The following is a 25,678-nucleotide window of genomic DNA, read 5'->3' as shown; positions in this document are numbered from 1 at the left end:
TCCACTGTTTGTTGATAACACACATATACATACACATACATACACATACACACAAAGACGTCCGAGCTGAGTCTCTCACCAGTGTGTGCCGCTGTCTCTACTTTGCGTATCGGCGAAGTGAGACTCCAGGAACATGTCTTTGTAGATCCTCCCCACCAGGCAGTAGATGTCCGAGGCCACCTGCTCATCAGCCTCCACTAGGGGCAGCATAATGTCCAGGGCCTTTTGTCTGTCGCCTGGCTGGTTCCTCCTACACACGCAATATTAGTCAGGATGAAGTGCTGATGATGTTTTTCTTTTGCAGTATATGTCCTTATTGGCTAACAAATGTATGATGCGTTGGCTAAAAGGTCACTTAGCAAATATTCTGGACTATAAATCACACTTTTTTGCAATGTTCGTTTGGTCTACTGCGACTTAACGATGAATATATATAAAATTTAACATGTTTATAAATGTCAAATCATACCGACTGAACCAAAAAGTGACTGTCCCACAAAGGGACCCTCTATGCTGCTCCTGTCTTTCTGTGATGTGGAATGAGATCGGGAGCTCGGTGAACTTGGTTGCTGTCAATTTGCTTATTGAATTCGCTGTCTTGTTATGTAAATGTAGACTACTCAGTCTCCTGGGTACGTTCTTTATGCCATGGTGTGGAGTACAACAACTGTTAATGTGTTACGTTAATATACCGGAGACCTATTCCGCCCGCTGTTCTATGTGCTATTGTGGAGTTGAATAACTGGCCTTTCCACATGAAAAGTCTGAACTTGGTTTTGATTTTTTTTTTGAGTGTGAATGGTTGTTTGTCTATGTGTGCCCTGTGATTGGCTGGTGACCAGGCGCGACCCTCGTGAGGATAAGCAGTAGAAAATGAATTCATGAAGGAATGAATGAACAAACTTTATAAAAGTAGACTGCTTCCAACCATGATAACCTTAAGTATAGATAGTACTGTTTTTAGGATCATTGATCAAAATATATTTATCTTACATAATGTGACGATTAAAGATTAAGCATTAATCAGTAAATTGCCTGTTGTTGGAACTGTACCAGGTGTAATTTGTCAGGCAACATTGTCCTGTGTTGCCCTTGAGTATGTAAATAAAACAGCACTTCCTGGTAACGGGCTAGTCGGAAAGAGCCAGCACACGGTTATCTTGGCACTGTACAGAAATACTTGTTTCACTGCTGCCAAACTGCAACCTTGCATGCGTCACTGCTGTTTCGCGCCACCACAACCGCAAGGAGAGTCGCTGATAATGGGTGGGCGGGGGCTCACAGCCTGCTGTATTACTCGGTAAATTCACAGCTCCATTAATGCAACCATATATACAAATGATGACCATTTAAACTGTCCATAAAGTGATAGAACAGTGACAGAAATATTAAAAATCACCTAATATGATTAATGTGGATGTAAGACATAATAAGCGTCAAATTGTCCAGGCTCGTATTTTGGCTTGCTTCACTCCACACACCTGAGAAGTGCAGCACAGTTGCTTTCACTTTCACATTATTACCCAGACAGTTTGAGGAAGTTGCATGCTGCAGCAATTAGTCACAAAGGAACAAAAAAACAAATGGAACTGGAGGAAAAAAAAACACGAAACAACTATCACAGCTCAGATACACATAGTAAATGTTTAAAATGGTGCAGCCGTCAAAAGTTTGGCCACACCTTCTCATTGAATAACACAAGAAAGTGTCCCTATACTTTTGGCTGGTATATGCAGCTTGTACACGCACTGCACACCACTCTGAACACATTGATGAGAGGCGTCCTGGCTGGTCCACCAGCATTATCTCAGATTCTACTGTTATTATTAGAGCCCAGTTAATGCAATCTTGAAGCTGCCATTATTTTTTATAATCACATAGCGTTGCTTTAACTTAAGACTTTATAAGATATATGGACAAATGCATTGAAACGGTCTTCTTAATCACACATTTTGGACAATTCCATGCTTCCAACTTTGTGGGAACAATTTGGAAAAGGCCCGTTTTATGTTCCAAGGTCCATAAGGGTGTGGAAGAACTTCACCAAACACCATTATGTAGTCATCCTTCTGATTCAAGAGACAATGGTAGAGCATCGGGGTATGGAGATGGAGACCATGTGCTGCCCATTCAACATTTGGATGCAGGAGCAAGGATGGAACCACCAAGACTCCTATTTCTGGATGACCTGTTCTACCTTCTGAGCAGCTGTCCCGCTATTATTTGTGCATACAAATAAATATCTACGCAAACCACCCATGCCAAAAATACACGCCTGCCACAAGGCATGCTGGGTAGCTTGTGGCACTCTCTCTCCCAACATTTTTCACATTTTTTCTTGATTGCAAAATATGTTGAGGAGGTCGTCAGCAAAACAAACAAGGAGGGATGTTAACACGCTCTTGATATCCAATGTTTTATTGTTGTTGCTGTACTACCCAGCATGCTTTGCGGCAGGTGTTATTTTAAACAACAGCTGTTATTTTACCGCTGAGCTGTTCTTCACTTATCACCCAAGTGGTAATAGCAATTGGGTTATGTGATGTGTCGTTCTTTTTGATGACTGTTCCGACAGTTCCAACACAGACTAAATAAGACCTCTAACCTCACTAATTCCAGATCCTGTTGAGCAGCTGACCCAATACTTTTGTCCATATAGTGAATATATATATATATATTTTTCGGCTTTCACCAGGTAGATGTAGAGTAGTCCACTCACCGATTCAGTGCAAAGGCATAGTGGAACTTCACATGTGGATGTGCCACAAGGTCAAAGGTCGGAAGCTTCTCCAGAGTTTCCACCAGCTTCACGACGGATTCATAGTCCTGCACGGCAATGATACCGAAAACACTCATTAGGAGGACAATAAGGGCATGATCGACCCCAACAACAGCAGCACTTCAACAATTGTTTGGGCACTCCATCACGTTGTTGCTGGAATGTCGCTGACATAGTGACTATACACCCAATGCATGCTGAATAATTGAGCGTGCCCTCAATGCTCCATGTCGCCATGAATCCTTCATGAGGCTACGCGCCGGCCCTACAGAGTGGGAGGAGCTGGAAAGTAAGTGAAATGGCAATGTCGAGACTTCAAGGTAAATAACCAAAGAGGAACCTTTTGAAAAATGGAAGGGTCTCTTCATTAGGTACAGCTGCACAAGCGCTAGAAAAAGACAGACTTCCAAAATCTGCCTGATAATAAAGCTCAGTGGTGACAGACGGTGTTTATTATTCTGGTGTAAAACTACAATGCCAAGACGTTTGGATGCTGATCTTATGTAATGCTGGCTGTTTAGTCGACAAAAGCAAATAAGGCTGTGTATAGTTTAAGGCAGGGGTCTCAAACATGCGGCAACACTAGTTTGAGGCCCCCGCCTTGATATGAAAGTTTGATGTTAGTGCGGCCCGCACAAGTTTGACATGGATGCTGTATGGTATCATGTACCCAGAAAAAATTATTACATTTGATTAATGTTCATGTTAAAGGTTAAATAACTGTTAATAGTTATCCTCCCTATCCGTGTGGAAGTGGTAAGTTTTTGGCTATTTAAGTTTAAAGGAAATAACTTGAAGGCTACCGTTTAGGTCACTAGCTCTCTAGTTTGCGAGTTAGCATGTGTCTCAAGACCCTGCAGTTGCGCAATATGTTGTAAATAAAAAAAAGTATAAATGTGACTATAGTCATGTTTTGTCATGTCTACAGGGCTCTAATAATGCTTTGTTCATTTTAATCTGGAAAAAATAATTTGTCTACCCACCAACTATATGTGGTTTCTTAAGTTTTTATTATTTGCCGTTTTATTATTATTATTATATTTATTTATTTATTACTGATTGATTGATTTTCTTTATTCTTGATTTGTTTATTTATTTTTCATCTTATTTTGTGGATAAAAATAAAAAGTAAGATATTTGAGAACAGTGGAATGTTTTATCAGAGCTTTTATTGTAGAAAATCAAAACCAAAGCAAAGTTTATTCATTTTTCTGTTTTTAATAAAATTTTTTGGAAAACCTGATGCAATGCATACACGTTGGCAGGCCTGCATAACAGGAAGTAACCACTAGATACCAATATATGTTGCAGTAGCCTCACCTGGATATCTCTATAGGTCAGTAGCAGGTTGATGACGATGTCCACTGAGAGGCATTCCACGTTGTCAAGTCGTTGTTGGATTCGGCCCAACTCGGCGGACAGCTCCGCTCCGGTGTAGAGCTCCCGAGCTTTACGAATTTCACTCAGGATGGTTTCACGAAAGTACTGGCTGAATTAAAGAAGGGAAAAACTTTGTTATTAATTAGATTTCCTTGTTGCGTTAAAGCAACCTGGCAGAAGATAGGATGTGTGCCATCATGTTACTAGAAACTTCCTGTTCAGGAAGGCAGGGTTGAATGTTTTTCCCCTAATTTGCTTCCTTGTTCTCAGACTCTCCCCTGAAACTGCTGGCTTAATACGCCTTTGTAGCTACTAAGCACCTAAACAGGATGTTTGAACTCTCCACTGCACAGTGCCTCAGCAAACATCATCATTTTCAACAAAAATAACTTACTGGGAGCTGGCCTGCGACACCTTGAGTAGCTGGATGAAACGGTCCAGGAGGGGCATGCAGATGGGCCCCAGCAGCATCTCGAAGCTGGGCTGCATCAGCTCGGTGAGGCCCTTCATCAGGCTGCCTTCACAGCAGTACACCTTGTTGTGTGGCGTCACCATGTACGGGATGAAGGTGTAGTTGGCTGAGCACGTCTGGGAAGACAACGCTCATTGTTATAATGGAGTCCATTACCTTGTAAGGCAGAATGAAATGACAGATAGTTCCCTCCATATTGTCATCTAAACCATAAACATTAGTTCTACATTTATTTTATCTATATATTTACATTCCTTGACCATGAAAACATACCATTAGCAATTGCAGACTGAGAAACAGCTTCTTCCCAAGAGCCATCACCACCCTGAACTCCGACATACAATGTACCCACCCGGTCATTAGCATAATGCAAATGAGCAATATTTCCATCACTGCCTCTGTTGCTACCTCAATCATATTTATTTATTTAACAACCCAATACAATACACTCATATGTGACTTTACACCAGTCATTATTTGCACTATGACCCATTTATCATTGCACTAAATGAATATATCTGCAATATGTCTGCTCCTGCATATGCTCCTGTGCAATACTATGTGTATATTTTGGATATCTTGTATATATCTTGTTAAATTGTCTTTTTTACTCTACTTTTATACACTTTTTTTTTAAACTTGACTACTGCACTGAAAGGAGAAGCTCTCCAATCTCGTTGTACATCTTGTATAATGACAATAAAGGCCATTCCATGGATTCATAATTATATCAATATTAGTTCAGTAGTTATTCACAAAAAGCACATTTTCCATAATGGCGGTTTTCTTCTACAGCTTTGTTGCATGTTTATAGCTTCATTTGTTGTCTTCCTATAATGAAACTTCAAAAGGTTTTTCTATTGATGGTGCTCTGACCCTTTTTTGCCAAGTCATGCGAAGACAGCTGGGATAGGCTCGACCCTCATGAGGAAAAAGCGGTAGAAAATGAATGAATGAATGAATATGCACAAATGGCAAAAATGATCCTATTTTGTAATGTTAAAGAATCCTTTTAAGAATCCCTGAATCCAGACAAAATTGTATCAGTTGTTCCACCTCTCATTCCCGACAATTCCTGAAAATTGCAGTCAAATCCATTCAGAACTTTTCAAGTTATTTTGTTCACAAACAAACAATCCAAAATGGCAAACTCATGGGCCTTGGATGCGTATTCATCCCATCTGACTGCTACCGGAATAAAGGGGTTGGCTGCAGTGGCTCATTGGCATGATACATGATGTACAGCTGCTCCGAACAAGGCTGTTTAGAGGGAATCTTATCCATGCTCTAATTCCTTGAAGAAAAAAAGAGAATGGTATCGATCCAGACAACACTTTTTTTGAACGAATAATGTAAATAGTCTTTTTCTTCTTTTGTTTCAGGCTTTTCCCTTCAAGGGTTACCACAGCAAATCAATCTCCTCCATCCAACGCTGTCTTCTGCATCTGTCTCTCTCATGTCCTCCTTCACTACATCCATAAACCTCCTTTTTGGTCTCTACGCCTCCTACCTGGCAGCGTCCTTCTACCAATATATTCACTATCTCTCCTCTGGACATGTCCCAACCATCTCAGTCTGGCCGAGAACTGACTTTATCTCCAAGGCCTCTAACATGTAATGTCCCTCTGATGTACTCCTTCCTGATCCTATCCATCCTGGTCACTCCCAATGAGAACCTCAGCATCCTCATCTCTGCTACCTCCAGTTCTGAATAAGAAGAATGAATTAGAAGAATAAAGTAAATAGTGAAAGTTGAATGGGCAGCACGGCGGCCGAGTGGTTAGCACGCAGACCTCACAGCTAGGAGACCAAGGTTCAATTCCACCCTCTGCCATCTCTGTGTGGAGTTTGCATGTTCTCCCCGTGCATGTGTGGGTTTTCTCCGGGTACTCCGGTTTCCTCCCACATTCCAAAAAACATGCTAGGTTAATTGGCGACTCCAAATTGTCCATAGGTATGAATGTGAGTGTGAATGGTTGTTTGTCTATATGTGCCCTGTGATTGGCTGGCGACCGGGTCTCTTGCCCGAAGACAGCTGGGATAGGCTCCAGCACCCCCCGCGACCCTCGTGAGGAAAAAGCGGTAGAAAATGAATGAATTAATGAATGAATGAAAGTTGAATATAGTAAGTGAACAAATGCATCAGCAATTGCTATGTAACAGAACGTTTTGTTTGTAATTATTCATAACTACAAACTCACTATCCAATATTTCCCCAATTTGGGACCCTTTCAGGAAAAGAGTTGACGCCCCGGCTCTGGTCCCACACACAATAGAGCGTAGCCTAAACAGGTGGCAGGCAGCCTGGGGTTAGAATGTCTGGTTTTGTTGCTCACTTGCTGCAAACCTCTAACTTTCCACTCGCGTCTGCTCTTGGCATATTAACAGACATTTTGGAGCATTTACTTCTGTTGCTAGCCTTGACAGTAGGAGAATTCCACGAGAGTCTGTTTGTTTTTACTTCTCCCTAGCCTGCAGCTCAGTGGCGCAACCCTGCTGAATAAACACAGAAGAAAGAAAGCGCATGTGGTGTTTATAGAAAGAGACGCGGGAAATGTATTTGTCCTTAAAAACACGCAAGGTCTCCTCTATGCGAAACGCCTATGGAATGTCAAAAATTGCAGAATGCAAGCGCATGACTGCGCGAGGGCGGGTGGTTGGGCGTCCTTTCCTGACATCTTTTAATACCCTATTGTCTGCACGTATGAGAAAACTGCCATCAGAGCAAGAAGAGAAAGGAAGGCGTGGCTGCCATGCAACAGGGATTCATGACTACATTGTCCCAACATAGACGGCCTTTCAATTCCGCCAACACAGGATACAAAGTTCCCATGCTATGTTTAACTTTGTCAGGCCGTCAAGGGAATTGAATGCCTGTATATCATTCCTAACAAAACACACTTACCCTATTTATCTACATAAAACGTGCTATTGCCATCAAATATATGAAACCTAAATATAAAACTATAATATATTGTAGCGTTGCTGGGAGAGGGTGTGGCCTACCAGCATGCCTTGCGGCACTTGTTGCGTGTAGTTGTCTTTGTAGTAGTTGTCCTAAGTGTGTTTACTTACATCTTGTGCTGCGATTGTTGTGTCTAGTTCAAGAGCACGGGCCACATCAACACTTTGATGTCAAGTAGGGGCCACGAAATACGTCCCTGTGGGCCACAACTGGCTTTCTGCCTATGTGTTTGACACCCCTGATCTATACATGCTATATCATGCAACACAGTTGTACACCACCACATATTTATTATTATTATTATTATTATTATTATTATTATTATATTAAATTCATTGATGTGTGATGCCAATCTAACTTCAATCGTGTCAGACCTTTTGAATCAAGGAGAAGACATCCAGATGATAAGGAAAGATGATCAAATAATACAATTTCTTTGAAAGTGCACTAGAGTGCTGGTCAAGTGGTGCTAACTTACAGTAGCAGCATGACAGCCTAGCAAGTGTACATCAAAAGAGAGCTCACGCAGATCCGACCGAGTGATAATCAGCTCACATCACGGAGCATGTGTCATGCAGCCGGGCCACCTTCTACTGCTCTCTTCATCCCTTAGACTTAAACCAACCAACCAACCACAGTTTTTCATGATTTCTTTGTTCAATTACCACCTGGAAAGCTAGTCTCATGTGACGATTGAAGGTTTTTCTCTTGTTTAATGAACATGTGAGGCCCAAGTTTGGGCTGGGGTACACCATAGTACAGCGGACCCCTGCACTTCACTGATAATACATTTTCACCAAGAGTCGGGTTGAGATGTTTGGCGGTCCTTGGATGAACCATTCCATCATGATCATCAACAGTGGCATATGAATATAGGGCTACATATGTGTCAAAGTTATGAAATGTATCGTTTCACAAAAAGCCTTTTTTCTACCCTTTTTTTGTTGAGACAGATATTTTGCTGAAAATAACCTACAAAATTCTACTACTGATTACCTAAGAATGTAATGAAAGATATAATCCTTCTAATCAGTCTAAATCATCAATTTAAAAAAAAAAAAATGGCTGGGATTGAATAAGTTTAGTCACTTTTATTGCAAATGTTGAGCCAAACATGCAGGAGAACGTCAACGTCAAGCTAACAGGAAGTTTGGATGGGCTGGAATTGACATTTTTAAGTGCATATTGATGAGTTGTGGATTTTCACCTGGAACGTGACATTAATTCCGTAAAACACAAAATTGCATGTGCATCTGCATTATTACAGTTCCATAATTATTAAGACTGACATGTAAATAAAGCTATTCTTAAAAAAAAGGCTGCAGAAGAGCAAAATTAATAGCGAAAGGAGAAGCTAAAAGTGAGTTTCAATAAGCATATGTGTTACTTACAGTGTTCTTCTGGCAAATTATTTCCTGAAAGACAAAGAGGAAAAGTACATTTAGACATTGAAGAACTGTCACCTTTCCAGAGGAGAAAAATCAAATCCATTACTCTTGAATGATACACATTTTCATCATGATGTAACCACAGTCATTGCGAACATAAATCCAAACTACCAACATGAAGTGTGTAGGCAGGAAGGCGTGTACACAGGAGTGGGGGAAACAGCTTCCTAATTAGCAATCGTTCAAAAGGAAAGAATGCTTCAGGAGCAATTTTCACACCATAAAAGACTGCGTATGCGTCAAGTGTGGTGGAGAGAAAAAAAATGTGGAACATCTGGATGAGAATACTGTGTTTTTCTGCTCCTATGCTGCTGTTCTTTAAATGAATTGAGAGCATTATTTGGCAACTTTTGGCACTGTGATTGCATGATAAAAGCTGCAGGTTGATGCCTTTCCAGTTTTGCAGAACCGTATGCGTTCCATTACTAGAACACACACGGCCGTTATATATCGTGACACCGCATGGAAAAAAACCTTGACCTGCACAAACAAAATCTTCTAGGGACTATTCCTAGAAGTTTGGCATATGTCTGCATTACAGTAGTGCACCTTGCAAAATAGAAAACCTGTCTCCAAAAGTTAAGCTCTCTATTCGCCTCCTTTCTAAAAATCCTTCCTAAATTAATCTGCCGCCATCAAATTAGTGATGCATTCAGGAGCTGCGGGAACAAAAACACAATCTGTCAGTTTGTCCTCCACCTAAATATAGCCTTTAAACCCTAAATCTTGTGATTAAAGAGCCTCATCCCATCCATCATTTGTGTGCTGGAATGGTGTTGATGATGATGATGATGATGACAACGTACCTGCAGAGACTGGAGAGAGTCCGAGTTGGTGTCGCAATACAGGATGATATTGTTGGCCATGCTGAAGCTCTCTCTCACTCCCAGGTGGTAGAAGAGTGAGGGCTGGCGGAAGGCGTCTGTCATCTCCACAACGGCGATGTCTGATGAAGAAAGAAGGGTACATGTTATAGGTCACGACAACACCTATTTATTCAGAAGCGGTGCTGCTGTAACAGACTCTCAACTGTATGTCACTGGTGTATGTGAGTGATGGGAAAAAAGCTCTGACTCAAACCCCAGTGCGTCTTTTTCAAACTTTCTCATATTCGGGTGAATACAGTGTGCTAATGGGAATGGAAAACAAGATAGATCACATTGAAGTATGGTCAAACCTACACTTTTCTTTTTTTGGGGTTTTCGTAAAGCACAACAATGTTTTTTTTAATTGACCGCACCTGCTAAATAACCCTCCATGGAGCCAAAGAAAGTTGCCAGTGCCAGCACTTTGATCAAGATGGTGAGCATCCATCAATTTTCTATACTGCTTCTATACCGGGCATGCTGGAGCCTATCCCAGCTGTCTTCAGGCGAGAGGCGGGGTACACCCTAGACTGGTGGCCAGCCAATCACAGGGCACATATAGACAAACAACCATTCACACTCACATTCACACCTATGGACAATTTGGAGTTGTTACAGTTTTACCACGCCTTTTGAAACGGAGCATTTTGAGCCATCCCAAACTTCTTTCAAACTACTACACACACCTCATTATCTGAAACTTTGGCATGGTTTAATACTTACATACTAATAATACTTACATTTAATACTACATTCTAACTACATTTATAAGTCAGAAAAGTGGAAAAAGCACAACAGGTTAAATTAATTTACAAATTAATCCAGTTTTTGTGAATGGTTGTTTCACAACCGTAGTGAGGAACACTAGATTAAATCCAGTTTTAACTACAAAAAAAAGCTAGATGTAAACAGTGGTTAACTTCTTTTTACACATAGAATAGATTAAAATGTGAGATGTGTGAGGTGAATCTGCAACACGACTCACCTTTGTATTACCGAACATGTTCTTAAATGTTAATATTAACCGTTTTTAGACTGGTTCTCAAGAATGCTACTGAAGGTCTGGAAGGTAAGTCGGATTCTACAACAATATTCAATGTTTTCAATGATGAGGGTGTCTCCATCCATCTTTTTCGGCATTGTCAATGAATACAAACACACTCACTACTACAGCTGCTACACCCTATGAGCTGGATCAATAGGTCAGAAGAGTAAATATTACCAGGTGTCAGTCACGCCAGCAGGATGGATCTGCTGGTGAAGGGGTGGAGAGTTCCCAGCCTTGAAAGTCAGGCTACCATCATAACAGGCTACATTTGGCGAGGAGGTGGAAAATATCATAAAACAGCAGCAGCTTCAAAGTCATCATAACCTGCACGCTGTTGTGGCAGTAAGTGTTCATAGACAGTCAGCTTGTACAGGAAGTGACATTAATCAGGATTGTACTCTTTATGGTGTCCGACCTGGAGCCACAGATCTCAACAAAAACAAGTCAGTATGTGGCAGATAACGGTGCATGCCAGCCTCTTATCTGTTTTTAACTGTAAGCCTCCCTGTGTAAACAAAGATGCAAGTTATGAATCAATTCTCCCATATGGGCTTCCGGTTACTGTTATGATTATACTGTAGTTTCAGTGAACTACAGTCAACAGAGTACATGATAGTTTCAGGTGTGACCTGGAGGTCTTTTATTCTTCATTGTTCTTAGGCTGCTTTGTATGTTTTAGGGATTTCTGATGGCTAATCATAGGCAAGAATTAGGGATGTCCGATATTGGGGTTTTTTGCAAAAAAAAAAAAGATATACTACCAATATATTAACTCTCAATTTCCGATACCATTATCAGCCGATACCGATATGAGTAACATGGCATATCTCCTGTGGTGGAAGGGACACGTGTGTTGTATACCAGTTTTCATGATCGGGAAAAAATCTGATACGGATATTGCATTTTTAATGCTGATATCAGGCTGATATATTCATTCATTTTCTACCGCTTTTTTCTCACAAGGGTCGCGGGGGGTGCTGGAGAGGCGGGACTGGTGGCCAGCCAATCACAGGGCACATATAGATAAACAACCATTCACACTCACATTCATACCTATGGACAATTTGGAGTGGCCAATTAACCTAGCATGTTTTTGGAATGTGGAAGGAAACCGGAGTACCCGGAGAAAACCCACGCATGCACCTTCGTGAGGATAAGTAGTAAAAAATGAACAAATAACTCAATCAATCCCAGCCATTTTTCAAAAGGCAAGCCCAGTTTTGACTGATATTTCAAGCCACACAGAATATTGTGTTTTATGGTTATATAAACATGGAACCTACCAAAACAAAGATTAGAGTCCAGTCTTTCATCAGAAAAAAAAACAGCTTGTTTCTACATTTTTCTGTTATTTAGTAATCAGCAATAGAACATAAGTAAGTTACAGGAAAATATCAGTTCCTGACTAGAAAAGTGCATCTAAACAACATTTTTACATCCAAATACCAATTTATTTACAAGTATAACACCATGAACTAGTTACAATTGTCATATTCCTCCTCCTCCTTGCATAAAATCTATAAAAAGTGGTAAATGAGCTAATAGTGTCCTGTGTTTTTGTGTGTCTGGAACAGATTCATTGGATAGACAGTGTTTTCTATGGAAACAGTTGTTTCAGTTCAACCAATGAATGACTGTGATCATTTCTGCGTGTATATCTGATTAGAGCCTGACATATTTCCTCGTACCTTCCACCGGGAAGGAGGTACTTGCTGCAAGCCTCAGGGTTGTGTCATCACAAAACCCTTGTTCTAAGTATACAACATATCCTCTGCTCTATGTCTGTGTGCATCCATGCGGCGTATCAAGAGATGTTCCAAACAAGCACCTATAACACCCTCACATCAGGACGTCTGCTTCTTGAGTGCACCTTCTGACGTAAAAGGCAGCCAGCGATCTCATATAGATCTACTTGTTCCTTCCACCTCTGTGTGTTTTCACAATCACTTATTATGCTTGTAGTAGAGTTCACCAAAGCATCTGAATGCATGCCAGTCATTCAACCAGCATCGCAAAGGGTTGTGTGTGGAGACGGTAACTTGAGTCGCTAGAAGCACTGCATCACGTGTTCACCTCAGTTGTCCTCACTGCTACTTGAATAAGAAAGACAGTCCACAAAGACTAAAAGGAACACAGTTTCGACCTGCTACGGCTTATCAAGCCTAAATCGATTCACTCGCCTACTGTTCAGAACAGCGGAGGCAAAAACACTTCAAAACTCTTTTTGGCTCTCAGCAGCACTCCTGTAGAAGGTTCCGCTTTCCCAGCGGTGGTGCCCCAGTCGGAGTGGACTGCATGGATTCTTCTCCATTTACTTCAAGGAGTGTACATACTAGAATATTTGGACACAAGCAAACTCCCTACAGCTAGTGTGAATACACACTCTACTGGAAGCAAACAAATGTCTTCTAGCAATACATGATTCTGATTTTGAAGGTCATATTAACGACGCAGGTTCAATTCCACCCTCGGCCATCTCTGTGTGGAGTTTGCATGTTCTACCCGTGTATGCGTGGTTTCTCTCCGGGTACTCCGGTTTCCTCCCACATTCCAAAAACATGCTAGGTTAATTGGCCACTCCAAATTGTCCATAGGTATGAATGTGAGTGTGAATGGTTGTTTGTCTATATGTGCCCTGTGATTGGCTGGCCACCAGTCCAGGGTGTACGCCACCTCTCGCCCCAAGACAGCTGGGATAGGCTCCAGCACCCCCCGCAACCCTTGTGAGAAAAAAGCGGTAGAAAATGAATGAATGAATGATATTAACGACGCATTGATATGCTCAACAAAGCCTGTTATTATGATTCTTGTTCAGAAATATGATGTCATATTTATCATTTCCTAGTCCCCATATAACCACAATTCCCAGTGTTCACACTTTGAACCCTGTGGTTTATACAGTGATGTGGCTAATTTATGGCTTAAAGAAGAACTACAATTCCCATGATGCTTAGAGTGCAGCTGCAGTCAAAATTAATTTGACGCTGATATCACTTTTTTGAAGTCTCCTGCAGCGATCATGTTTTGTTTTGATCTGATAAATCTTAAGTGAGTTTGATCAAGAGTAGAATTACTAGTTTCTGCTTGGACCACGCTAGCCGTTCACCTCCTATGACAATTGGAGGCATAGGCGCTAACAAGTGCGATAACGAGCATTGCAGATCGGTACAAAAGTGACACAGAGAGAAACAACAAAAGAAAGAGAAGCTGACAAAATGTGTGACGAAGGAATTATGACGTTGTCCAATTCTGAGGCTGACGGTTTGGGGGGTACAACAAAGTACAACAAAGCCAACAAATATATTGTCAAGAAATAAACCGCTAAAGTCGCAAAAGAAATAATGTATGCTTGTGTAATTACACACAGCTTACCCGATGATCATATTGTGTGGATACCAAACCTGCAGCCATTGTCAAAGCCCTCCAGCAAAAACACCAGCTTGCAGTTTTACAGCACCCCATGCAAATATGTCGCTTGTTCCAATCAAGTACCTAAGATGTTGTAACCATGGAAACTATGCAAAAGATTGAACTATTCGTGATTAGCTGAAGAGCCTGATAACTAATGGAGTAAAGGGGTGCGGGAGCTCCAGGGGAAGATTGCACTGGAGCTCGTCCCTCGCTGAATACACAGTGGATTTACTGTCTCCGTGCCCTACTGGAAATTCTTTCCCACACTCAAAAAAAAAAACAAACCCTGAGACAGTAACGTCTCTGCCAAATTTCCAGGAGCAGCGGTAATAGGTGTGGTGCTCTTACTTTGCTGTAAATAGCAGGATATCTTTAAGCTAGTATATGAACAAACTTGCACTTAAAGCACAAGAAATGTAAGACTTTTGCATGCTAATTGTGTCCTTGCACGGTCTATTTTTATGTTGCATTCACTGCAGGTATGAAAAAGGCCAACATGCCTCTTTTGAGTCATCAACAGAAAGTGTAACTGAAAGTAGCGCATAGAAAGAGTCCTGAAAACACACGTGCTGCCGACACCTGACATGCACATTCCAATCCACAGTCAGCTACATGTGAGGCAACCTACAAGGAAAGGACACATTTCCATAAAATTGATCTAGGCCATTAGCATCCGGCAAATAGATGAATGCTTCCTTTCTTCTATGTGTGCCAAAAAAAACCCAGAAGCATATGATGCAGGAACTGTGGGCATGCTACCAGTTGCTTTTTTTTTGTTTTTGAAACCTCAGCTCCACACACTGAGGTATTTTACAACCTTACTGAACCCTGGATCCATGAAAGGGTGGGGGAGCTGAGAACAGAATGTCAATTCATCCCCAGCATGCAGTGGAGAAACTAGCGCTGGTACAACAGTGTGGATTTGCAGAAATATTCACTTGCATGTTGTGTTGATCTCTTGTACACTTCCTGTTTCCTTTCTTTAAAACGCTAATGATAAGATAAGATAAGATATGCCTTTATTCGTCCCTCAGTGGGGAAATTTGAATTGCACAGAATCAGTTAAGCAGTACAAAATACACAATATAGAAAAATAAACAATATAAACAACCCAAGTATTAACAAAATCAACAGTTTTTCCCAGAGTTATATACAATACAGTATGTAGATAATATGAAACGAGAAAAACGTTTACAACAGCAGTCTTACCTTGAAATGATCATTTTGATGAGAGACAATAGCATCCTTGTCAGTGTCAGGGCGACCATGGATCATATATGTACTTAAATGGACCAGTTAGCATTAGCAACATCTGCCGGGCGAACAAACACCAACAATGGAGGACCACAAAGGTCTCCCGTATTTACTTCCTGGAATGTGGACACCGTGATGAGACTAATTTTACTCAAGCAGCAAAAAAAAAAAAAAAAAAATAGCCTAGTATAGAGTATAACACAGCAGTGTCCAGAGCTAAGGTACATCACCAAGTCATCATCAACCAATGTTAGCATTCATGTTTATTTTAGTTTATTCAATCCTTGCTGTGTATCTTATCGTCATTGTAGCAATTGTTAGTGGTCTACATGCCGCTCTTCCAGCCACTCAGGTCTATTTGTCAAAGGAAACTCCAAAAACGAAGCTGCATTAAACACATCACTCTGAATCACCCAATACAGTGTTAGCTAACATTAGCATGTGTGTTTATTTGTGTCAATCCTTTTTTGTGTATCTTATAAGCACTGTAGCGATTTTTAGTGGTCTATAAAATGCGTATGGACCAGCCAGGACACCTTTCATGCCATGTTAGTATTAGCAACTGTGTTTTACCTGGATGTTTATGACACTTTTTCCACCACTCAAGTTTATTTGCCATAGGAAATTCCAAAAACCAAGCTGCATTGAACATATCACTCAGAATCACCCACAACGACTAGCGTGTCCTATATTTACAGATAAACACTGTAAGTTAACATTAGCATGTGTGTTTATTTTTTTCAAAGCTTTTCTTAGTGGTTTATAAAATGCTTATGGACCAGCCAGGACACCTCTAATGTCGTGTTAGTACGAGTAACTGTGTTTAACGTGGATATTTACTCCACTTTTTTTTTTTTTTACTCCACAGATCTATTGGAAATTCCAAAAACCAAGCTGCACTGAATGCATCACCCACAACAACAAAGCTGTACCTTGAGGTGTGTTTGTTTCTTGTCTAGTAGCCTAAAATGTTATACAGCAGTGATAACCAGGTGTAACCAGTTTGTTAACTAGTAGAGGTAGTAGTAATATTGCTTATTCTACAGTCTTTATTTACACTAGGAAACTGTAGGGGGAGCCACAGTGAGAGGGCAACTGTGACATAAAACGACCGTACTACCTTCAACATAACATTTTTACAAGATTACGCAATGTCAGATTTACTCTCTTCACCCGAGTACCCACACAAGAAGAGCGTCGCATGACTCAGCACTTTCAGCCTCCACTGTTTTGTGGCAACGTGCACCTGCTGCCTTTTTTAAAGTAGCACGGCGAGTGGACTGAAACTGGGCTTTAACTAAGTGAAAAGCCGGTAAACACCCTCTTCAACTTGTATTTGATGCTGCTTCTTCGTACTTAACCCTTTTCGGTGCATCCCGTCCACTTAACAACACCGCCACCCCCCCCACACGTGCCGTCCTGGAGTATCCCGAGGGCTAATTCCTTGTGACCTTGTGCTCTTTTCACCTGACATGCATCTGAGCATGCGGAGTCAACAAGAGGGTGGATAAACAACTTAGCCAGCTGACGGGATTTCAGAGACAAACAGAACAATGATGAGAAGGAAGTGCTGTGGGGGAATTACAGATATGCATCGACAATAAGGACTTTTAACCTAGCGCTAATGCCGTGCTGTGACCGAGTCATAAAGTCTGCATTCCACAGCGGTGACCTGACACCATAAAGCCACAAATGCAAAATTCTTTGCACGAGTCAATGAATGGAAAGACGCCGCTGATAAGACACCAAATCAAATAATGTCAAATTATTTACAGAAATGAAACAATATGTGCAACCACTGACTGAAAGGGAATATTGTGTTTCTCCAACAACAAACAGATAAAATGCTTAAAATATTTTTTACATTTCCTTGAGCTATGCCAAGGGTGTCCAAAGTGCAGCCCAGGAGCCACCCCAAAAAACAGCAGTAAAAATATTAAGAGAAAATAATTTTATGAGAATAATGCTGTAATATTATGAAGAAAAACAATGTTATTTTTCTAGCGTAAAGTTGAAATATTAATGAATTTTTTTTTTAAGTTGCAATAAAGTTTGTCATTTTGGGGGAAAAGTAGGGTGCGGAAAAAAATTATAATATTACAAGTCATTATAAAGTCAAAATATTATGGGAAGTTATAATTACAAGAAAGAACATATAGCAGAAAAAAAACAGCAGAAATGAAAAAAGCTATAATTTTAAAAGAATAATCTCTTAATATTGTGAGGAAAATTAAGTCATTTTTGTGGCAAAGATTAAATATTTATTATAATTAGGGATGTCCAATAATTATTGACAATTAACAGTAATTATGCTGATATCGGGCCAATAAATATCGGTACCGATAATTATCGGCCTGATATCAGCATAACAATGCAATACAACACACATGTGTTCATTCAACTACAAGAGATATGTCATGTTACACATATCGGAAATTGAGAGTTGGACAATATTGGCATATCGGTTTTTCGGCAAAAAAGCCAATATCGGGCATCACTAATTAGAATGTAATTATTGTTATTAAAAATTTGGTGTATTTTTTTTAAAGGGAACCTATTATGCTCATTTTTCGACCCTTTGTATTGAGTTGTGGTCTCCTATAGAGCAGCTACACACAATAACACGCACAGAAAACTTTCTACATCTTCCAGAATCTGCACCCATTCAGCTGTATTTCCTTCGACGTGTGCTTCTTGCCAAAAAGGTCTGTTTTCATTTATTCCGCCCACGGCCTCCTGACTATGAACCATATAAGGAAGTCCACCCCATGTGACATCACAAAGGAACGGTTTTACCACGCCTTTTTAAACACAGCGTTTTGAGCCGTCCCAAACTTCTTTAAGTGCTCACTTCCAGGCCATTATGAGAAACTTTGGCATGGTTTAACACGAGAATATAACATCCTAACTACATTTATAGGTCATAAAAGTGGAAAAGCATAATAGGTCCCCTTTAAGTCATAATATTACAAGTAACAAACAAACCAAAATAAAGAGGTCATTTTTGGAAAATTTGTTAGTTTTGTGTCAGGCTAAATGATCTTCCACATTTGTAGGTTAAATAAAAGGCAAATAAAGTAAAGAAATAAAAAAGTGTTTTTATTTTCGAAAAGTACATATAATACCGTTTTGCTTTGTTTCTTTATAATGCCATTGCCATTGCCTGACCCTGTATTATGATGGGAATAAATCATAATATGAAAAGAAAAAGATGATTTTTTTTGAAAATAAAAAAAAACTGCAAAATGAGGAAAAAATATGAGCAAATACTAATTTTTTTTTCACTTTATTTTTTATAACTTCTTAGCATATCTACATGTTTGACAAAATATCAATGTGGCCCTTGCATACTTTCATTTTTCTCTGGAAAAAGTTTGGACGCCCCTGATTAATGTTATCAATCATCATCATCCAAAAGGCATATTTGCATGCTATCATCTTCCCATGGAACATCTCTCAGCCTTCACATGCAAATGAGAAGTCATTTGCAAATTGTTTGTTCTTGTTCGGCAGGTGTTCCCGATGACGGATTTACTGCAGTTTCACAGAAGCCGTGGCCACAGGCAACACGGCGCCATCAAAACAAAGCACGGCGTGCTACTTGTCCATCAAAGTGAAAATATTTCTTTGTCTTTGTTCCCTCGGTGTGTGTTAGTCACAAAGGTAGGTTTTTGGAAGGCATACTTCCCGTTAAAAGACAAACGTGACTCACACCAATTCAGGCTGGATGAATCAGCAAACTTGGTTTCTACTGTTAAACTGTTGTTTCAATACATTATGCTTAATCTATGGCATGGGTCACCACAAACGGATTAACCAATCGGACCCTTGACTGGGGGGGCTGGTGATATTTTTTGAGGTCTCCATCTCAGCTTTTTGGTACCTTAACCCTCAGGATCTTTCAAGAAGTTTTAAAGTCGCTACATTGGCTCCCCGTCGGCTTCAGGATGGATTTTAAAGTTCTCTTACTGGTTTTTAAATGTCTTAACGGCTTTGCCCCTTCGTATTTATCTGATCTGCTTTTACCATATCAACCGCCACGGACCCTGCGGTCCTCCGGCACTGGCCTTTTAACTATACCAAAACCCAGAACAAAATCCCACGGTGAGGCAGCATTTAGCCACTATGGCCCCCACCTGTGGAACAGCCTGCCGGAAAGCCTCAGGACTGCGGAGACTGTTGATATTTTTTTAAAAAGATTAAAGACGCACCTTTTTAATCAGGCTTTTAACTAATATTGTTAAACTTTTCTTATGTTTTTATCTTTTTAGTCCTATTTTATGCTCTTAGTCTTCAGCTTTTAACTCCAGTGTTTTGTTTTTATCTTTTTAGTCCTATTTTATGCTCTTAGTCTTCTGCTTTTAACTCCAGTGTTTCCTCAGGTGGGGGTTCTCCACACTGGGGGCTGTGTCGGGTCTGCTGAGGGGGTGCCATCCTTGGGTCCCTTCGACCCGGCCGGCTGGGGGTTCCTCCCTTTAATGTGGGGGTCCGCCCGTCTGTCGGAGTCGGGGGGCCCGGGTGCTGGTCCTCCGATGGCACGGCCTGCAGCTCCTCCCAGTGTGGACGGCCCCAAAGGTGGTGTTTCCTTGTTCCTCAGTGCCATGCCATGTCTCCCTACTGTGTGTGATTGTGTGCTTGTGTGTCTAGTATGGAGGGTGGGAAGGAGGGGCTTTCTTTTGTTTCTTTGTTTTTTCCTTTTAATTGTGGAAATTGTTTCAATTCTGTAAAGCACTTTGTGTTGCATATCTTTGCAGGAAAAGTGCTATACAAATAAAGTTGATTTGATTTGAAATGACCATCTTATACGGGGTCCTTACGCAGGAGGCGGGGATCTATGAAATTCAACAGTTCACTACTGATCCAAATTAGGCCTGTTAAGCCCTGGGGGAGGTCCTGTCTGTACCGTGACAGCTGTGCAACCTCCACTTTCTGCAGCTTTGCTTGTGTATATATACTCAAGGTTTGCACATCCTCCTCCCGCCGTCTCCCTGTCGCCCATCCTTTCTCGTGCATACAGTAGGACCATGTGACCTTCATAGACACAAAAAAAGGCCAACACCTTCTTCTTCTCGTTGTTGTTGCATTTGACTATGACGACCCACGTATCGGAATGAACAGACTCATAAATAAGCCACCGTCTAGCCAGGAACTCATTGTGGGATTTCTTTGTCAGGCCTTTCTTGCAGGAAGAGGGCGACGCAGTGTGCACAAGAAGATACAGCGTGCTTCTGGGAAAAAGGCCTCATCGGCCCTCCCATGTGAATTGTGAAACACTTCCAGTCATGTTCAGAAGAAGATAAACAAATGAAAACACGGAACTTACAGTGTTGGTACTGGCAGTGATGGTAAGATCGGTTGTGACTTAACTGTTGTCTTAGTACATTTTGTACTGTCGCTTATGGTTTTTGTTGCCGTTATTGATCATGAACATCTATTTGGACCACACTACTCTATTACTGTATCGGCTGTGGTCAGCATAGGTGCCGTTGCTTCAGTATTAACTACTTCCTGTTTTTGGTCCCATTCCCATTAGCTTGATAGGACTCTCTGTCGGTATTGAAGGTATTTGCTCCAATTTTGTTAGCTAAAGATAAAAGCAAAACACACAAAAAAAGTGGATTAATGTGACAACTGACAGTTAAGGTAGAAACATCGAGTACGCATATGAGAGCTTGCTTTGCAACAAAGGAAAAGCAGAATGTTCCAGACGCCTTGATGCCCCAGTGAAGCCTTGATGCCCCCTGAAAAGGAAAGATGCCTTGATGCCACAGCGAACAAACGAAAGGAGAAACACCATGAAAGCGGTTCAAGCAAGGGCAGTGGCGAAAGCTGATTGGTCCAGGATTCCAGCATCAGGACTCCAGCCTCGAATGTATAAAAGACCGGGCAGGGAAAGGAAGGGTGCTTTTTGCAGCTGAGCTGTAATAAGACGCTCTTACTTGTAGGCATACAGGGACTACAGATAAGCCCGGACGTCTGTATTAGGTATTGTTGTCAGGAATAAATAATCTGGTTCTCATTCTGTGATTTGGTGCTTTGAGATTATACAAGTTGAAATATTGCAAGAATTGCAAGGTTTTAGCATATTCTTATGTTTTTAACACAGGTAGAAAATTGAGTTCAACTTCTTTTTACACTTGTATAACACCTAGGAATGTTTAGAAGCCTCTTGGAATGGCCTGCATTGTTAAATACAAGTTAAAATATTGCAAGAATTGCAAGGTTTTAGCATATTCTTATGTTTTTTAACACAGGTAGAAAATTGAATTAACTTCTTTTTACACTTGTATGACACTTGAGAATATTAAAACCCTTTTTAAATGAGCTGCATTGTTAAATAAAAGTTAAAACACTGCAAACATTGCAAGGTTTAAGCATGTTCTTATGTTTTTAACACAGGTAGAAAATTGAATGAACTTCTTTTTACACTTGTATGACACTTAAGAATATTAAAAACCTCCTTAAATGAGCTGCATTGTTGAATAAAAGTTAAAACACTGCAAACATTGCAAGGTTTAAGCATGTTCTTATGTTTTTTAACACAGGTAGAAAATTGAATGAACTTCTTTTTACACTTGTATGACACTTAAGAATATTTTAAAAGCCTCTTTAAATGAGCTGCATTGTTTAATAACAGTTAAAACACTGCAAACATTGCAAGGTTTAAGCATGTTCTTATGTTTTTAACACAGGTAGAAAATTGAGTTAACTTCTTTGTACACTTGTATGACACTTAAGAATATTAAAAGCCTCTTTAAATGAGCTGCATTGTTTAATAAAAGTTAAAACACTGCAAACATTGCAAGGTTTAAGCATGTTCTTATGTTTTTTAACATACGTAGAAAATTTAATGAACTTTTTTTTTACACTTGTATGACACTTAAGAATATTAAAAGCCTTTTTAAATGAGCTGCATTGTTTAATAAAAGTTAAAAAACTGCAAACATTGCAAGGTTTTAGCATGTTCTTATGTTTTTAACACAGGTAGAAAATTGAGTTTACTTTTTTACACTTGTATGACACCTAGGAATGTTTAGAAGACTCTTGGAATGGCCTGCATTGCAAGGTTTTAGCATGTTCTTATGTTTTTAACACAGGTAGAAAATTGAATTAACTTCTTTTTACACTTGTATGACACTTAAGAATATTAAAACCCTTTTTAAATGAGCTGCATTGTTTAATAAAAGTTAAAACACTGCAAATATTGCAAGGTTTAAGCATGTTCTTATGTTTTTTAACACAGGTAGAAAATTGAGTTAACTTCTTTGTACACTTGTATGACACTTAAGAATATTAAAAGCCTCTTTAAATGAGCTGCATTGTTTAATAAAAGTTAAAACACTGCAAACATTGCAAGGTTTAAGCATGTTCTTATGTTTTTTAACATACGTAGAAAATTTAATGAACTTTTTTTTTTACACTTGTATGACACTTAAGAATATTAAAAGCCTTTTTAAATGAGCTGCATTGTTTAATAAAAGTTAAAAAAATGCAAACATTGCAAGGTTTTAGCATGTTCTTATGTTTTTAACACAGGTAGAAAATTGAGTTAACTTTTTTTACACTTGTATGACACCTAGGAATGTTTAGAAGCCTCTTGGAATGGCCTGCATTGCAAGGTTTTAGCATGTTCTTATGTTTTTAACACAGGTAGAAAATTGAATTAACTTCTTTTTACACTTGTATGACACTTAAGAATATTAAAACCCTTTTTAAATGAGCTGCATTGTTTAATAAAAGTTAAAACACTGCAAACATTGCAAGGTTTAAGCATGTTCTTATGTTTTTTAACACAGGTAGAAAATTGAATGAACTTCTTTTTACACTTGTATGACACTTAAGAATATTAAAACCCTTTTTAAATGAGCTGCATTGTTTAATAAAAGTTAAAACACTGCAAATATTGCAAGGTTTAAGCATGTTCTTATGTTTTTTAACACAGGTAGAAAATTGAGTTAACTTCTTTTTACACTTGTATGACACTTAAGAATATTAAAAGCCTCTTTAAATGAGCTGCATTGTTTAATAAAAGTTAAAACACTGCAAACATTGCAAGGTTTAAGCATGTTCTTATGCTTGTAGGCTCATGTAAAAAGGTAAGGGATACTTGAGAATATTAAAAGCCTTTATAACTGGCATAAACTTTTAAAAATATGGCGCTGGATCAGCTTACTGGAAAAGACTGTCATCAACCTTAGTGTACTTTGGAAAGAGGAAACATCCTTCTTCACCTACTGGAAGTGTTTGATGGTGATGTGAATTCATTCATGGATAAAACAAGGCTGTAGGGAAGAATTAGAGTACATACAGTAAATGTGACGTTCACTGACGACAACAACAACCATGTGTGTAGGCTGCAGCTTCGAGTAGTGACATGAAAAGCTGACTGCTTGGGCAGAGAGCAACCTGTCCTGCAGCAAAAAAAAAAGACCTTTCACACTTATAATTACAGGAAAGCATTCCTGCACCTTGCAGTCATCGGTAATGACATTGCACTTCGACCAAAATGACACAAAATCATACCTGCGTTATAGAAGCGGTCCAGTACTGCGGTTTCCCCGAAATCCAGTTTCCCAAAGTGGACGGTCTCCAGTTTGCTGCCCACTGTAGCACACGCGTCCTTCAGGCATTGCAGGGCCATGCACTCGGCGTTATTCTGCACGGTAGGCTCGTGGTTGAGCACATAGGCGACACTAACCGGCCTGCTTTTGCACGACTTGCCCGTGGACAGCAGACCACCACCGTCCATTGCACAGCTTCCGGAAGTGTGGCTGAGCCCTCCGCCTCCCACGAGGGTATCCTGCCAGAAAGTCCCCGCTGCTGGAATTGGGGCACAGGGGGCTCCTGCACCCCCACGCGTGGTGGTCTCCCCGTCAACATCCCCTTCTCTAGCGGGGCGAGCCCCAAAGCAAGGCACGGGCAAGGAAATCCCGTTCTGCTCTTGACTCATGTTGTCTGTGAGTGTCTTTAAAGCGAGGATTTAGAGGAGCAGCGTGGCCGTGGGAGCTCCATAGCGCACGGTGCTTACGCGCGGCGGCGGAGTTGGGTCACACCGTGCCAGCCTGGAGAGGGTTTCACACACAAGCCATGCTGCACCCTTTGCACGGTGTGTGTGCACCCACGTCACGGCGATTCTACCAAAAACTACACAGGAAAAGCAACCTTCACCGTGCATTCCTTACTGGGCCTTTCGTGGCAGATCCACGCAAGTTGTGCAAAAGCCAGCCTAAGAAGCACGACGAGAATCGACGTTCTAGCAGGGAGAAAGTGCACAAAACGACGCCGTGACTTTACAGTTCCCCACCCTGCTTCACTCTCCACTGTTATCTAGCTTGACTTATTACTCGAAGGTGGGCGGAGACAACAACAGGAAGCCGACTAAGTGTGGGCGGAGACACGAGGACCACGTGTGAGGCTCTCAAAGGGGTACCATTCCATAACAACATAAGTACAGCATAAGTACATGACTCACACCCACTTCATGTTAATATATCAACTATTTTAACTGGTGTACTATAAAATAGTAAAACATAAAACGCTATTTGGATCAAAAACTCATCGGTGGTCTAATCTTCTACACTTTTTAATGAAAGTGTATTGCAGGAATTCAACTGTTTTATTCGCAACCGCAATGTGTAGTTTGATATTAAAACAAAACCAATACTATATCCACAAAGTTGTTTACAGTAGTGGCTTAAATGAGCAGCTTCTCTCTTTCCTGTTTCAAGGTGGACCTCTAGTGGTGGGATTACAGTATTACAGTCCCTATGTGGCAAGGCTCGAGGACAGGGGGAAAGGTCAACTAAAGCAGGGGTGTCCAAACCTCACTTCAACTTTCTTCTTTCAGTTTTCTTCTTATCTTGTGACTTATAATATAACTTTTATAACTATAACTTTTTCCTCAACCTCATTTCCCAATAATCCCAACACAATAATTCCTCATAATATTTCAAGTATTCTTGAAAAAATTGTGAGGTTTTTTTCTCAAAATTCCCATAAAATTACAACTGTTTTTCACACTTTTGCTGCCCCCCACCACCGACTCTCTTCTGTAA

The 25,678-nt window shown here is 40.3% G+C and overlaps 1 protein-coding gene across 1 annotated transcript in view; it reads right to left on the bottom strand.

Annotated features, from left to right (window-relative positions):
- The window catches only part of map3k5 (mitogen-activated protein kinase kinase kinase 5), a 50,716-nt gene extending 25,762 nt beyond the window's left edge, over nt 1-24,954 (bottom strand). The window contains exons 1-7 of the mRNA XM_058056869.1: nt 24,147-24,954; nt 9,851-9,990; nt 8,988-9,011; nt 4,554-4,747; nt 4,100-4,268; nt 2,720-2,826; nt 80-250 (exon numbers count right to left, since the gene is read on the bottom strand). Coding sequence (XP_057912852.1) covers nt 80-250; nt 2,720-2,826; nt 4,100-4,268; nt 4,554-4,747; nt 8,988-9,011; nt 9,851-9,990; nt 24,147-24,573 — 1,232 coding nt within the window. The 5' untranslated portion in view covers nt 24,574-24,954. The remainder of the gene's footprint in view (nt 1-79; nt 251-2,719; nt 2,827-4,099; nt 4,269-4,553; nt 4,748-8,987; nt 9,012-9,850; nt 9,991-24,146) is intronic.
- Nucleotides 24,955-25,678: the final 724 nt, after the last annotated feature.

The sequence above is a fragment of the Doryrhamphus excisus genome, chromosome 19 (genome assembly GCF_030265055.1).
Source record: "Doryrhamphus excisus isolate RoL2022-K1 chromosome 19, RoL_Dexc_1.0, whole genome shotgun sequence".
Lineage (NCBI taxonomy): Eukaryota > Metazoa > Chordata > Actinopteri > Syngnathiformes > Syngnathidae > Doryrhamphus > Doryrhamphus excisus.
This window is presented reverse-complemented; position numbering and strand designations above follow the sequence as displayed.